Source organism: Ruditapes philippinarum, unplaced genomic scaffold (genome assembly GCF_026571515.1).
Source record: "Ruditapes philippinarum isolate M1 unplaced genomic scaffold, ASM2657151v2 ctg3847_1_1_1_1, whole genome shotgun sequence".
Lineage (NCBI taxonomy): Eukaryota > Metazoa > Mollusca > Bivalvia > Venerida > Veneridae > Ruditapes > Ruditapes philippinarum.
In genome coordinates, this window is record NW_026865761.1 from 55,132 (window position 1) to 71,632 (window position 16,501).

General features: G+C 32.5%; 1 protein-coding gene across 2 annotated transcripts; it reads right to left on the reverse strand.

The window, feature by feature from the left end:
- Positions 1-410: 410 nt before the first annotated feature.
- On the reverse strand, positions 411-4,204 carry LOC132730209 (uncharacterized protein CXorf65 homolog). Of its 2 annotated transcripts, XM_060716076.1 has the most exons (6): positions 4,074-4,204; positions 3,235-3,321; positions 2,718-2,837; positions 1,907-1,984; positions 1,361-1,414; positions 411-771 (listed from the first exon to the last, which is right to left on the reverse strand). In XM_060716076.1, the coding sequence occupies exons 1-6, from the start codon at positions 4,102-4,104 to the stop codon at positions 569-571; spliced, it is 573 nt and encodes a 190-aa protein (XP_060572059.1). In that variant the 5' UTR covers positions 4,105-4,204; the 3' UTR covers positions 411-568. The 2 variants fall into 2 exon arrangements, with proteins under 2 accessions (XP_060572059.1, XP_060572060.1); XM_060716077.1 differs by lacking the exon at positions 3,235-3,321 and having other exon boundaries at positions 4,074-4,196.
- Between the last annotated feature and the right edge of the window lie 12,297 nt (positions 4,205-16,501).

The following is a 16,501-nucleotide window of genomic DNA, read 5'->3' on the forward strand; positions in this document are numbered from 1 at the left end:
AAGGAAAAAGAAAGAGAAAGGAAAACAAGAGCAACTAAAGCAATGCACACATGTAGACAACGTCCTCGCAATGGGTTTTGCAGAAAAGGAGAAAAAGTGTGTTTGACATGTAACACAGGCTATTCAATGAATATGAAGTATTGAATTTAGGATAGGGTTTTTGTATTTCTTGGTAGAAAATGACTGTATTTTCACCTGAAAGCTAGAGTATAATGTTTTAAAAAATGTCACAGGGTGAGAAAAATGTGCAGCCTGACCGGAACTCGAACCTGGGATTCTCGGATAACCATACCGCGGCTCTACTGACTGAGCTATTCAGCCGCTTACACACTAAATTTCATAAAAAGTGGACAGTTCTGAACCGTGACTTAAATATGGTTATTAGTTACTTTAAAGAACAACACGTTACAGTAACATATAATCACTTTATACTGATTCTCTATCTGTCTTATAAATGTTATAAAAACTGAATTGTTTTACTCGCTCATGACGATGACAGTATGATAATAAGTTTATGATATAACCTGATTCACATTTTAATAACAAAATTAAATACAAACAAAAGTGTCTATTTCTTCTTCCCTTTCCCGCCTTTTACTTTGGACGCCATCTTGATCTCCCCTTTATTTCCAACGACTGACTTCCTTCCTGTATTTGTTGTTGACTGTAGGATTGTGGAGGGTCGGCCTAACTGAGATTGAGAGCGTCCGGCATCAGATTTGTTCGAGAGACTTGAGGCCTTTCTATCCACCACTCGACCTCCTCCAAGACCTGAAACAGATTTTGATATTGGTTTGAAATAAACTAAACATGGGCGGGATCACTCTATAAAACTATTGTACATATGCTAAGAAGTAACAACTCGAAGTTCGTGAGTTATGACCGAAAATGTCCCGTCGCTTTTTAAAAAAAAATATCATAAGCATGTAATATTCGTTTCAAATCACATAAACGGAATGGTTAGCAGTTCTAATATTATATGATTCAAATCTAAGAAAATAGTATAATATTAGAACATATGTATCTAAAATAGTATGAAGATTTAAAGGTAGTTAAAAGAAAAAATGTGGCGTCCGTGGCCGAGTGGTTAAGGTCGTTGACTTCAAACCACTTGCCCCTCACCTCTGTGGGTTCGAATCCCGACAGGGACTTTGGATTCTTTCATGTGAGGAAGCTATCCAGCTAGCTTACGGAACGTCGGTGGTTCTACTCGGGTACCCGTTCGTGCCTGAAATAATGCACGGAAGGGCACCTGAGGTCTTCCTCCACCCGTAAAGCTGGAACGTCGCGATATGACCTATACTGTGTCGATGTGACGTAAAACCCAAAACAAACAAACAAACAAAGAATTAAGTTTCACCTCTATATGGGCTCTTTTTTCGCTTGACCTCGCCAGTAAGGATCTTAATCTTTTCTGTAAATGAAAAAATAAAGAAATATGATGTTAGTGTCTTATTCTTGTAGTGAATATACATTTGTTGTAAAATGATACTTGTCAACAGTGCGGGGAATGGAACTCTTATGTTAGAACAGAGATAGCCATATTAAATGAAATGGTAGACTGTATTATAACTGCACACAGTTTCTTTAAATAGATAACGATTTTTCCTGTAAACGGTAGCGGTGTGGGAGGGGGGTCTTGATATGACATCAGTTGTTGACTTGTGGCGACGGACGCCGAGTTTTTTAACCAAAGTGGACCCAGTAAACCCAACATAGCGTTTGACTTCATGTTCACACGTTTCAATTTAAAATTATACAAGGACATACGCACAGTAAATACAAGTACATTCAAGTCTGTACAACATAATTGGTCATCACGACCTTACTATTATAATAAATCAATGATTATAAGAATACTGTAGAATTTCGAGACTGTATACATCTTGAACTTTAAATATCTTACTCTCAAGTTGCGGGAAGGTTTTCTCCCAGTCTTCAAGTTGCGGTTTTACCGTCTTGTAATTGTCAGAATCAGGTATCTCTGAAAATAATATAAACCACATAAATATCATTCAGGTGTCATGTAAATGAGCCACTTAAAAACCGAAATATGTGTGGTACATATTATTATACATAAAGAGACCCTCATTCCTGGGTGCCCGTATGACAACACAACCAGTATCTTAAGTTATATCCAACTCTATCCGCCACCACTCCAACTCGAGTCACTAACAGTGTTTTGGTCTTGGATCTCGAATAATGGTTTATCACATACCCGTGTCGCTTTTAAATTGCTGCTCCGTACAGCAGTGCATATATTTTGATGTGACGTCATTTATGTTGTTAAGACGCGCTAAATGTTAGCGTTATACTATGAAAAATGGTTCTTTAACACTTGATAAAATTAGAGTCTCCTGGGGTAAGTCGGTCCACAGACACTTGGGGTTTGGAGCTCAAAACGCCTTTAAAATCCAAATAAAATGCATATTTGTCAATCCCAGCACATGTACTGATCATATATATCAAAAAAACTTAATATAAGCCGTTTTGAAAAAAAATCATATTTCAACATCTATAATAGTAGAGCTCCAAACCCCAAGAATCTGTGAGTCGGTCATAAAGGTTCACAGTTGTAACTTCATTTGATGCTTTTATAGTACTTTGAGACATGTATAAAATAAGACTATCGTATATATTAGATTATAAACTTAGAAAGAGCATGCCAAAATATTGAAACAAGATGATTTTTTTTTAATTGCGAAGGTTATACTTACTTTCTAACATTACTGGTATGTAGATAATCCTTTCCTCGAAACAGTCTCGTACGTTGTCGTGTGGATTAACGAGATGAAGGTTCGTCAATCTACCATTCTCATCTAATAGGTCAATAAATGCTGGAAATAATATACATGCATGTACAGCCATAAAATATACTTTGCCTACATTGTAACATGTTAACATTACATGTACACGAAAGACTAATGGGGATAAATATGTGTAAGTGTACAAAGAAATGCTGTATGTATGTGCGTGCAAAACACAGACCATGCAAATACCAGAGTTCTGTTATTGCCATTTTGTTTTTTGTATGATTTTAATGATTTGATAAAATGTAGACAATGGTAAATAAACAGTTCGCATCAAAATATTTGCCGGAAACAGTTTCAATTTCTCAATTTCACGTCTGTGAAGCTGGAAGCAATGTAAGTTCAAGATTTTCAACAGTCAAATTAAAATTAAAATTATTTTTATTTACTAACAAAATATCAGTGATCAGTGAATTTGACATACCATTTTTATCATACTGGCATTTCTCACGCAAGTATCCCATAAAGGTCAGCTGTCGGCAATTCGGGTTAATAAGAAGCTCTTCGTTTTCTGCGTGGGAAAACGTTTTGTTAATGCACAGTGCGGCCATACAATCATTCAATTATTTTAATGCAATGTTGTCAGAATCACGACAACTGTAGCTTTTGATGTTTGTGACGACCTTCCAGCAGACTGGAGATGCTATTGTGTGGTTATGTTTTCATTCAAGACAGTTGTTTTATAAGTTATAGATACTATTTTGAAACATATTTTCAATTCAATCATATCTTTACACACGTAAGCGTAAAAGAAGCTAAAATTGCCTACCTAAGCTAAAATTATTTCGTCTAATCTTTATATGTTTTGTTTTGTATGCGTATTTTCTTGTGTAACTGATAGCAAATGTAAAAGAAACTAACTTACACAGTACGAAACACAGTGCGAAACACTATGATATATTTTATTTTCATAATACACATTTCCAAATACTAAAAAATTAACCCAGTAAGGCCATTCTTTACTTACATGCCAAATTTAACACACTTTAAGAATTGCAAGAAATTTCTGATAACTAGAAATGATTTTATAGAAATTATATTTGACAGAACATTAAGATAATTAATTTGTCATAGTTTCATGCAAACAGGGTCTTTCAAATAGAAATTTTATTAGAAAAACCTTGATGCAATTCAATTTTTTTTGGAAGTTGCAAAAATGTCAATATTCCCGAGAGAACAAAGACGGGATAATACCAATTTTGTATAAAATTATGTCATTTGGTCGTTAAATTTTAAAAATTAAGTAAAACAATCACTAAATACCTCCATACTGGACAGTTACAAACGTTGCCATGATTAATTTAGAGACATATTTCTTCAAGTTAACTAAACATCTTCAGGAAACTCTGTCAATTTCACTACCGTTAATCTAGTTGCTATATCAACGACGTTTATAACGTTATACCGGTTGTGACGTCAACTGCCCTTATCGTTACATTTAAACGTGGACGAATGACTTTAATTTAAATGATTTTACTATTATATTTAATAAAAAATGGAATTTCAAATTTGGTGGGACAGACTATAGGAATATATCCGATGTATAGATATAAAAGAGGATACGTTTTATATATGAGCCGCGTCACGACAAAACCAACATAGTGCGTTTGCGAACAGCATGGATCCAGACCAGCCGGCGCATCCGCGCAGTCTGATCAGGATCCATGCTGTTCGCTTACAAACCATATTACAAGTAGAGAAACTGATAGCGAACAGCATCGATCCTGATCAGACTGCGCGGATGCGCAGGCTAGTCTGGATCCATGCTGGTCGCAAACGCATTATGTTGGTTTTGTCGTGACGTGGCTTATATAATGTTAAATAGTATTGTTGATACCACAACAAACGTATCTACGTGCAAACAGTTAACGGGTGTTTATAATTTAAGTCATCAACGGGGACGCAAATTTAATTTTCCTACGCCGAAGCTGTATTTGTTTGTTATAACTGGGCTTACAAGGGTCCACGAGAGCTTTATTACTTTACCGTCAATATGACGTAATGAAACAAATATGACATGAACTGCTGATGATACTGAGAGAAAAGCAAAAAATAAGTTGACAATTCAAGTTACTAGCGACACATGTATTAGTGAGGGACGACAACTGTAATGAGCTTATTTTGTATTTTAAAGTATCTATTGTGTCCCTTTACATGCACATTTAAAATGATTTAAGCCCATTCCGAGCTTACTACATCCGAATGCGTTGCCAAAGAAAGGCTAAAATTAAATTAACTTGCATGGAAGTGTCGGCTATTTTTCATGTGTTTCTGTTGAACGAACTAACGAACGAACGAAAGAAACAAAGAAATAAGAAAGAAAGAAAGAAAGAAATGAAATGTTGCAACATTGCGTTCACCATCTATAGAAAAGACTAAATGCAGTCTTTTAAAGCATACGCTATATATATTTAAACAAAACTTATTAAGCAAACTGCTTTTGTATATAAAAAATCACATTATTAATCGTAAATTATTAATGGTAAATGTGACTTTGTCAATGTTTGATTTATAAATGAGTTACATGGTTATTAAATGTTTGTCAATTATCTTCTTTTCATTAACACTGTCTAATAGGCATCAGAATCACTATTTATCCATTTATAATAATTTATTCAAGTACCAGCTTTATTTATGACATAAATTTTTTTTGTGGTTTCTATATGTTATCATATTGCACTGGTGAAGGCATCTAGCCTAAACGTCTGCAATGAGTAATTAGTGAATGTTTGTGTGGCATGTTTGTTTATCATTTATACTTGAAATTTCTAAATGGAAGAAAATGTTGGCAGCGGGGAATGATGTGCTGAATGTTACTTGAAGATCACCGGTCACTCTTCTATTAATAAAAATATATATGACGACTTTATTGAGCTTAGAAATAGTAATATGATAAGAAGCGACTCCAATTTAGAAATCATAAACCAGTAAATTTACGAGTTAATTCTTAACAAATCATCGATGTGTTGTTTTTTACCAAAAATGTAAGGGTTTATATTAAGTATGGTGTTGGAGTGTTTACAAAATATTTACTGGTAGATCTTTTTGGTAAATGTTGATAAAACCTTAACTAACATTATGTAGCCAAACTATGACATTTTTTAATATGCCCACTGATGTTCAATTTTACACAAATCCGACTAAATGTCAACAGGTTGGTTTTTTGTACTTTCGGTTTCTACAACCATAATAATAAATGTATAAATAATGTATTGTTTGCTTTTGTACCAATACATTCACTTATTTTAGGTGGGCTTTTACTACAGATATTGGAAATAAACTTGTCAACAACTCCCAGCATTAAATTACTATTTGTTTCTTGGCGTAGGTTAGAATACCGCATCCGTTCTGTGTATTCATACTATTGTGTTCGAGGTCCTTATCCGAAGACCGACGGAAAGGGCCGAGTAGTTGCGATTGTTGTTTAATGATAACTTAGGAATGTTATATATGTTGATAATTTGATATTTCCTGAATCTGTATATCTTAATATTTTTATTCCAATATTTAGAACAAACTTATTGATATTTATATCATAGCTGGGGTCAAACTGTCAACAATAAAAGCTCAATATCTTTATTTAAAGAACTTAAATTAACTTTGAAATATGCATTGCACGAATTTGAGAAATACAATAGCTAAACTATGATTGTCTTCGCACCGTACGTTTAAATATAGAGACTGGCAGACATAGAAACATTTTGAGATCGGCAATAACACGTAAACGATATAAAAGATGAATACCATTTTGTTTTATTTTGTCCTACTTGGTCTGACTCGAAAAATACCACGTTATTACTATAGGCATCCTAGTTTGGTTAAATATATCGATCTGTTAAATACATGTTATACAAAAAAATAATACTTTGAATAGATTAGCAATACTTTTTAATAAATCATTTAGTTTCAGAAAAAACAAACATAAATAATGTATGACATAATACCAAATGTTAAATGTGTATGTCTGCTGTATTTAATGTATGCTGTATATTTTTGTAATGACGAGGAACTGTTATGTTCAAGTCATATTGGACTTTGTTCTGATAAAATTAATACAGGTAATAATAATCATTATTAATTTTTTACTTCAAGAAAGTAACATACATAGTTTAGATGGAAACTAAAATATATCTTATTTTTAACTGACATTCCTACGGAAAAAAATAAGAATAAAAAAGTAATAATTTATCTCAATAACAAGAATAAAAATAAGAAGAGGGAAAAAACTCTAAAAAGCATCAGCAGCACAATACAAGTTATCACAAAATGTTAAATACTGGAACCTCCGGTTTGACAATTTACAAAAATTCTATATTAATACAGATGATGTAATACATTGTAGCTATTAACGTTCGGTATTCGCATGCTTTTAATCAAAATTTGTACAATGTAAGTACATAGAGGATATTCAAGTTTCTGCTATAATTATTTTCATCGCGTTGTATTCATGAGTGGCGGTAGCCACGAGTGAAATATGATAATTTCCATGCCACAAGATGAACATAAATCATGTATTTATTTATTTATAGAAAATCTTGAATTTGCAGTTTATTATATACATATTTCTCTTTTTTAACATTACAATTTGAAAGACTTTCGTACTGGTAGAATTTAAAAGAAATAAGTCCGACAAGACGCCAGTGAAAAAATGGGAAAAAAATGTTTTACTGCAGTGAAAAATGTTTTTTTTTACAGTGAAAATACGGGAAATGAAAATACACATTTTCTTTCATGAATATTTCTCAATAGTTAATTTAAAAGTATATAACAAAACACTTTATGATATAGATATACAAAATATTTAAATAAAAAGTCACACAAGAAAACAGTTATATAATTATGTTAGTATGTAAAAAGTCACCTGGAAAATTGGTAGCTGAGCATCATAATTTGTGTAATTGAGACTGGTGTGTACATATTCATTTTAAATAGAAACTTAACAAAACAAATTCTTACACACTTCATATTGTTTGGTTTTATTTACCTGTCAATTACATACTGATTACACGGTGGATGCACACAGTATATTAATCTTAGGTACATGTAGTTCTTTTTTTTGGTAAGATGTACGCTGTACGATGGAATTTAATTTAATTTGTATCTCTAAACTAAGTGCACTCAGCGTTATAACGCAATAAGGTAAAGCACGAGGTTATAATCTAAGTGCCACACGTGCTTTAAGTTCGAGGCCGCGATGATCCATGTTTTTTTTCTTATTAATACTTTCAACGTTATTGAAGCTATATATGATTATTTTATGTTGTTCGATTTGTTTTATTGTGTTTTACTTAATTTTGTTATGTCTATACTCTTTTTAAATGACATGATTTAAGAATTCATGTTTAAAATTAAAACGGATTGAAAACAATAAATGTCTTTTCAATGCCGTAAAACACACTACAAATCTGTTCCATTTAAATATACTGCAAAAATAAAGAAAGAGTACTAAAACAATGGCAGCAGTTAGGGTCGAACCACAGACCTCAATTAACAGGCATTCTCTTAACCGACTGTGCTATTCTGAATTAACAAAAACCGTCACATTAAGCTGGCGTGACTGTCAATACTCCACATTAATTCTCGTAAACTACACGGACCAAACCGAAGTGGGATCGAATATTTAAATGAGTCCTATAATGTATTCATAATTGACAGGTCAATAAAATCAGACTATACTATTCCCCTATCAATCAGACAGGGCGATCAATGGAGGATATTGAATAATTGTAGATTAAATACAAAATTTATTGAACGAGTTGAATAAAATGTTCTGCGAACTTCAGCTATTATTTTATCCAACAAGTTCAACACCTACACTATATAATATTTTATTTAACACATACCCAAAAACAAGAACTGTCGGAGGACAGTAACGCTCGACTATTCGAAAAGTTGTCACAAGTGTGTTTCATTGAGTAAAATAATGCTTACCTATATGAATACATAAAATTATCCGAAAAGTTATAAAGGTGTGTTATTAAGATATTTTATCGACTTAACCACTGCTTTATTATTATGAATTTATAAAATTGTTCCAAAAAAGGCACAAACCCTTCAGTAGTTATGGAGATACCAGCTTACAAGCAAAAACAAAAAAAATTCTAAGTCAAAAAGGGGCATAATTATGCAAAAAAGCAAATCAGAGTAATGGGGCATGTGCCAATCATGTTAGATAAGCACAGAGAACAAGTGTGTGAAGTTTCAATCCATTCCCTTAAGTAGTTTTGGAGACACACATGTACCAGCTTGCAGGCAAAAACTTAACCAAGAATTTCTAAGTCGAAAAAGGGGCATACATATTCAAAAAAGCAAATCAGAGTTATGGGACTTATGCCAATCATGTTAGATAATCACAGAGAACAAGTGTGTGAAGTTTCAATCCATTCCCTAAAGTAGTTATGGAGATACCAACTTACACGCAAAAACTTAACCACAGGGACGCCGACGCCGACAAATGGGTGACTGCATTAGCTCGATTATTATGCGAATAGAGACTGTTTATAGTAGTAATGCACGGTTTATCGTTCATATGCTTTGTTATTACTCACTTAGAAGGACTGAATGTTATTAATTGATTCTTTGTGCTCGTTCGACCATTTTTTTACATTTTGGGCATTCTGTTGTGTTTGCAATACAATTATCACAAACAACTATATGTCCGCATGGTATAATAACTATATTACAATGACGTCTTTGACACTTGCGACACCACAACCGTGATCTCATGTAATTGTTTTCCCTTTCCAAGTTCTCTGCAAAAAAAGAATCAATTAGTAAACGTTATTTCCACTTCTTAATTTAAACGAGGCATAATCTTTTAGTTATATAATTGAAATTTAAAGAGTCATAAAATCTTGAAACAAAAATAAAACGTCTCTCGTATTCGCATTCAAATTATCGCGACCTTGGAATGTACATAAAAAGCTAAAAGTTGCTTTTATTTAAACACATCTTATAATTTATATTATGTTAATGTTCTCACTTATCTTTTAATCTGATGTTGCTGTTTTTTATAACCGCGTGCAAGTTGTCTATGGGTTAAACGGACTGGTCTGGCAATTTAGTAGCAATTAGAACTAGTCAAAAACTGTAAAGTCTATTAGCAGTCTCCAGTTAATTTATATCTATTTAGTTTTAAACAATCCGCAGAATTGATCATACATGTACTTACCTGTATTTGTGACAGTATTAGATGCAGGACTAACATCATTTGCCAAGTTACTTTCTATTTGGCAAGGAGGATGTGGCATCGCTCTCCCACAGAAAAAGGTAGTGCCTAAAGTTGTATAAACATGCACGTGCTTGAGATCACTTAAACATACAATGTACATTACTCAAACTATCTGTGTAAATTTTACATGAACTTTTTTGTTTACTATCAGACCACTTTACATGTAAATTGTTTAAAAATTCTGATATTTACGTTTTAAAGCCAAGTTCTTGCTAATGTTGTTATAAGTTACCTGTCTTGAAAAGAAATAAATGGAAGTAAATAGATCTAATCATATAATCAAGTTACTAAAAAAAAAGCATTCACGTGTTAAAAAGATCTGCAGACCTTTGTACAACTTTCGAACTTCATTGTGAGATGTCAAACAAAACTCTGGCCTTTGGTTATCTTATTCAAATTTACCAGATGTTTAAAAAAATCAGGTTATCGCATTTAGAAAATGATGTACATTATTCGTATCACATAAACAGTTCTATTCTTACCGTGTGCCTGTTTCCGGTTTACATCTTCCTTTATAGTTCTCTGACCATTCTCTGACTGGCGGCTTACCTATCATCACATTACAAAACAATGTAAAAAATTAAAATCAAATTTTACTGTATTCCATATATATGCAGAGATGAGAAAGGAATAAAAATGTGATAAAAGTATACACTTATTTTTTTTATTCAAAGCAATATGTGTCCATGATATATGTAAACCAAATTCATCATAGACAAGTATGTTCTTTTATGTTCTTTGTCTTTTGAAAACATGTTCCCTGTTGTCACATAAGACACCCCAGAAAAAAGTAACCATTGAACGAGCATATGAATATGATCTTTCTATCGCTATCCCTTTCTCTGTTGTCACAATAAGTAAACCCCAGAAAAAAGACCCAATCAATGGGCATACTCTGGAGTGCAGATAACTAATTCCTGCACTCCAGTATATGCATGCATGTGCATGTATGGGTATATGATTTAAAGATCCTGTAACCTTTAATATCATAAATATGATGCTCAATTTAAGATTTATCAATTTTGTAAGTTTCAATAAAGATATTACCGAATTTAACATTTCATGTAAATAAAAGGAGATAATAAGAAAAATGTTTTCTATAAAGTCTAAGTCAAATCTTTTAATTAGAAATGAATGCATATATTTTAATGATTACATATTATATGTACAAATATTTGCAGTACATATTTTACATATTAATCTATTTTTGAAATGTTTTTTATAAGCATAATTATATACATATATATTTTCACTTAAGTGTGGTATAAAACCTCAATTACAACATACAGGATCTTTAACTCTGGCACGTTGTTAAGAACTAAAAAACAAGGACATGATGTTTAATATGACATATACCTTGGATCTGCGAACCATTATGTTGACACGATGGATGATCTATTGTACGTCTATGAAACACACCTGTGAATTGCAAACAAGATTAAATAAAGATAATGGTTTTTAATATAGAGTTAATGGCCGCAGATCGAAAGATAATAAATCTGAGGCTTACTGCAGATGTTCATGAACCATTAATTTTCTCTTTCCTGCACACGTCCTATTGGTAAAATACAACGTTATGTTTTGATAATGAAACTAACGGGGCTGCCATTGCAATAAGCTATCCTGAGTCACGAATATAAAAACATGAAAAAGATGACATGTGCTCACGTGATTTTATCTGTATACATATATATTTTTTCTCTGTTAGTGTATACCTGCGTGCTAGAATAAATTTGATGTGATCCAATGAAAGAGTACCATAAAGACTCACTAGTGTTATGCAAAACGCAACACAAAAAAAGAAAGAAAGAAAAAAGAAAGGAAATCATAATCATTATTACTAAAGTTTTTTTAAGATAACAGGCAAACTACAATAATTCAAAATAGCCGATCTCTGTCAATATAGAAAAGTGATATGCGCAGACTTTGATTATATTTCAGATATTGAAGGTCTAACTACCTAACCCGAATTGTATTAGTTTTATGTAACGAATTACTATTACATGTATGTATATTAAGATAATGACACCAAATTACTTACCAGCATTTCTGTATCCACAAGAATACTCCTGCAAAATATGAAACTAACTTTTAGCCATTGTTTTCCCATCAATTATCAAATAACAGATTTTCAAGGGTGTTTTTGTCTACTTATGATTTTTCTTTAAACTTCATAGTCATTTTCATTAAAACAAAGAAGAAGTCTGTAAACAATATGATAGGAAGGTTGATACCTCGCTGTTTTGTACAGATGTTGTGTCGTGCAATTGGTGGGCTTCCTCTTGGTGGTTAGGGCTGCTTTCTGACACTGAAACTACAGTATTTGACTGGCCGTTTTGTGATTGCGGGCTTGCATATTGTCTAACAGAAATGCCCTCATCGTCTACTTCCTCTCCATTAGTGACAATGTTGTCTGAGATAACCTGAAAAAAGAAAGAAGTTACTTTTTACGCAGGTGTTACATATTCCATACTTTTGAACTGTTAATCAATAATTCAAACTAGATGGGATATGTGGGTCCGTACGTCTTCTTTTGACTCTTTTTATCAATATCCATCAAACACTTCATGTACGGAAAATTTAATACATTATACCGTATAAGTGGGTTTTTCTGCGGTGACTTTATTTCTGCGTTTTCTGCGGTCAGTTTCAGCACCGCAGAAATAAAAACCGCAGAATATTTTTCCATGTTTTTGTTTTTTAACCTGGTACTATATGTGCACTACATTATGACCTGTTTCATCTAAAGTAATAACGAATAACGGATTATAACGGTTAGCGGGTTTTCAAATTGAATACAACTGCTGCCTGCTAAGTATGGTATTCTGTTGTTTTTTTTGTAAGGATGTATTATTGTTAATTATTCTAACTTAAGAATAAATATATTTAAACAGCATATAATTCATAGTGTTTGCCGATACGCTAAAGGTTTGTTTATCACTAAATCATTCAAACCATGTCAACCCTTATACTGCTAAATAATCGTCGTATACTTTAATTGTTTTCTGATTTACGGTATTAAATTGGGTATATTTTTCACACGCCATTTCACGCTGATCAAAATACGCATACCTTTCTTTTGTTGCGCATTATATTTGTTTGCAAGCAAACAATATAATTGTTTGTAATTACTGTACAGTTTTGTGGTCACGACGATAAACAAATACGAATGTGTACAGGAAAATGAAATAGAGTAATGTTACTTAGATAAGGAGAGTCGCAGAAATTAAATCACGTTTTGTCAAAAGAATGTGCCGCAGAAATTAAGTCCGCAGAAATAAAAACATGCCTAAATTTGGAAAAACCGCAGAATTTGGAGCCCGCAGAAAAAAAACACTTATACGGTATAAAATCTTCAAACATGTATCTAACTATTTGAAAACATCAGCTAAAAACACGCAATATTTAACTATGTTTATCCCGAAACTGTTACAATTTCAAACAGATGAAATATCGTAAGCAAGTACCTGTTGTGTCGCCCCGAATCGGATAGTGTATCTCGTGAATCTTAGACGTATCTGTTGGAAGTCTGATGAGCTGTGGACAAATTGTGAACGATTTCTGTTAGCAAGAAGTATACTGTGTCGGATTCCCCATATTGCGAATTTGATGTTCCATCATGACGATGCTGCATGCAATTTGCATGGTGACCCATTGAATGGGAAGACTTGTAAATTTTCCTACACGAAAAACACCTTAATTCGGCCATCAATATCATAGTAAAATCCCCTAGCCGGAAAGCCTTATATTACCCCAATTTCCAAAATGGTCCGGGAATAAACTAAAGTAGCCAGTCTGAAAATATTCAATCTCGTAAATAACATCTTTCAAATTTGTGTCTTAAAATACGTTTGATAAAAACGTTGATTCTCCTGATGAATGTAGAAGTCGCGTACTTGGACGCCCAAGTGCAAATACGAAGCCATAGGTTCGGCAGTTTGATGTTACCAACAGCGATTTTTCTAGGAAAAGATCATCCAGCTCGGTCTTTAGCCGAAGCAGTCTTCAGTGTGAAAGTGACAATTTATCCTTTTCCAATGAAGTGAATTGACAAGCACGTCTTTTAAATAGACATATTTACTCTTATTTCTCAGTTCTTCAAGTCTATTCGTGGTTTCCTTGATCACTAACATTTCTTCTTTACATTTAAGCGTGTTTGGCAAAACGTTTCCTTGTCTTTACCTTTGATTTCATCCGTCTTGGTTCAAACAATGGAAATACATCTTCACTTTTTCCTAGTGTGACTGTTGAATGTGCCGTTACATATGAACAGTTTTTTTCCTAGATTGTTTATATTTACAATCGACGGGCACATTTCCCCTGTTTTTTCCCTCGACATCATTTTCCATATTTTCCTCGTCAAATCTCTCTTTTGAGGCATTTTCATCACTAAGCCAACTTTTTCAATCATTAATTTTGCTGCTAAGCAATGCATACGTTTTCTCAATATTTTATCGATATACTGTATCATAGCTTGTTCATCCACGTGTCTGTGTTTTGTAGCATTTTTTATTTCCACATAGGCTCTTCTGTATCTTTTTTGTTCCGTTTCTTCGCTATATCTGAACTCCACGTTTAGTGTTTTTGTTTATCCGTTTCGGATAAACTGGCCTTAGAATGCACCCTTGCTGGCAATATGAGCTGTCACTCTGCATTGTTTTCTTGTAGCCTTCCTGGAGAAGTTTTACAGCTGCGTTTTTCATGTTTACACTCTTTTACTTTCTTCTCTTTTTTTCCTTTTCAATATCTGAAAGTATTTTTCTTATCATCGTTTCTTCTCATTTCTCACTTTGTTCTTTTATCTGGCTTGGTAATGTTCCACTTGACCCATGTCAGTTTTTCTTTTCTAGTATGAAACTGTTCAGAAGAGTTTTGAAAGACCGCCAAGAAGACGAATACTTTTAAGCTTATAACTTTAAATTCATATTATTAAATTTTCTTTTATAAGATGATATCTAGTTCAGATTCATTGTATTCGAGACCTTTTCAGCATAGTAGTTGATTGGTCCAGCTTCTGGTATCTATTGATTTTAGAGGATGCTGTTGAAAGTAAACCAAAACAGACACAATTGTAAAAAAGACATAAATCTAAATTTATTATTATATATCAGCTCGTCTTGATCAATGTAAAGCATATATTATCTGGACTAGTCGCAGTATTCCTTAAATTTTGGTGCAAATCTAATCTCATGTAAATATTTAATCGTTTTAAGTCACATTTCTAAATATGGACAGATTAATAAAAATCATAAAGAAGTGATATAACCTATCAAGAAGTAAAATAAAATTCTTAATTTTTAATTTTGGTTGAAAAAAAAGGCAACCCGACTCTTTTTTTAATAGGTAATAAATTAATATTGCTTTAGTGACATTCATTTAAACAATGAATGATTATGTTGATATATATTTCAAGTATCAGATATAAGACCAAACCAAGAAAGAGTTAAATAGAAAGTTGTTGGCAAGTGCTTGAGATACATGATCCAATATAAAAATATATTAAACATATAGCAGATAATTAATGTTTCTAGAAAGATATTATTATTCATTTCATATATAAATGTTCATACTGAATCATTCAGAAACATTATCAACATTTCTTTTCCCCAAGCAATATTTTATAAGAATACCCATATAATACATTTATTTGTCTTAATATTTGAAATACTTATATGCCCATTGAAGACCAATCCAATAAAATGTGTTTTATAAATGACAATGTTACAAATAAATTGTGTCGGTAATTTGAGGGGAAAACCTACAACGGAGTTTGAGACCGTATAGGGTTGTTATGTAAGGTCATCATTTGAAATATTTAAAATGAACTTCAATCCAGCGGATGTAATTAAGTGTCCGGGTACGGAAAACGTAATTATTTGTTAATGAGAGAAAAAAATCTACTAAACCTTTTGATGACATTTGAATGACTGCTGTAAACAAAACCACCTTGTCTTATAAAGTAGTTATTTACCAGCATAGTTTTCTTGATGTAAACTTTTAAAAACGTTATTAATTTGTTTGTTTTTTCAAGGTAAACATTCTTTATTAAAGCGCTTTAAACATGCAAGTCATAAATATCATTACATATTTCAAATATTCACATTTAATCAATATTTTAAAAACTTTGTGCAAACAAGTCTGAACTTTAATAATTTAAAAGAACTTCTTATATCTGAACACATTTATTTATATGTACACTCTATGACAAACGGTTTGATATCAGATTACCATCGGCATAACAGTAGGCAATACCATAATTATCCGGTGGTTGAAGACTGGTTTACTATGGAAACGCCTGGATTGTCTTATGCTAGAATGACTGCATATACATGGTTTAAATGTCACTTTCTGTTTGATGTCCGAGATATAATATGCGGGTCGAAATCCCAATATACTGGGTGGAAAATCCAAATGCGCTCAGTTATTGAAGTGTCTAATGTTTTGTGCTGATTACATTTAT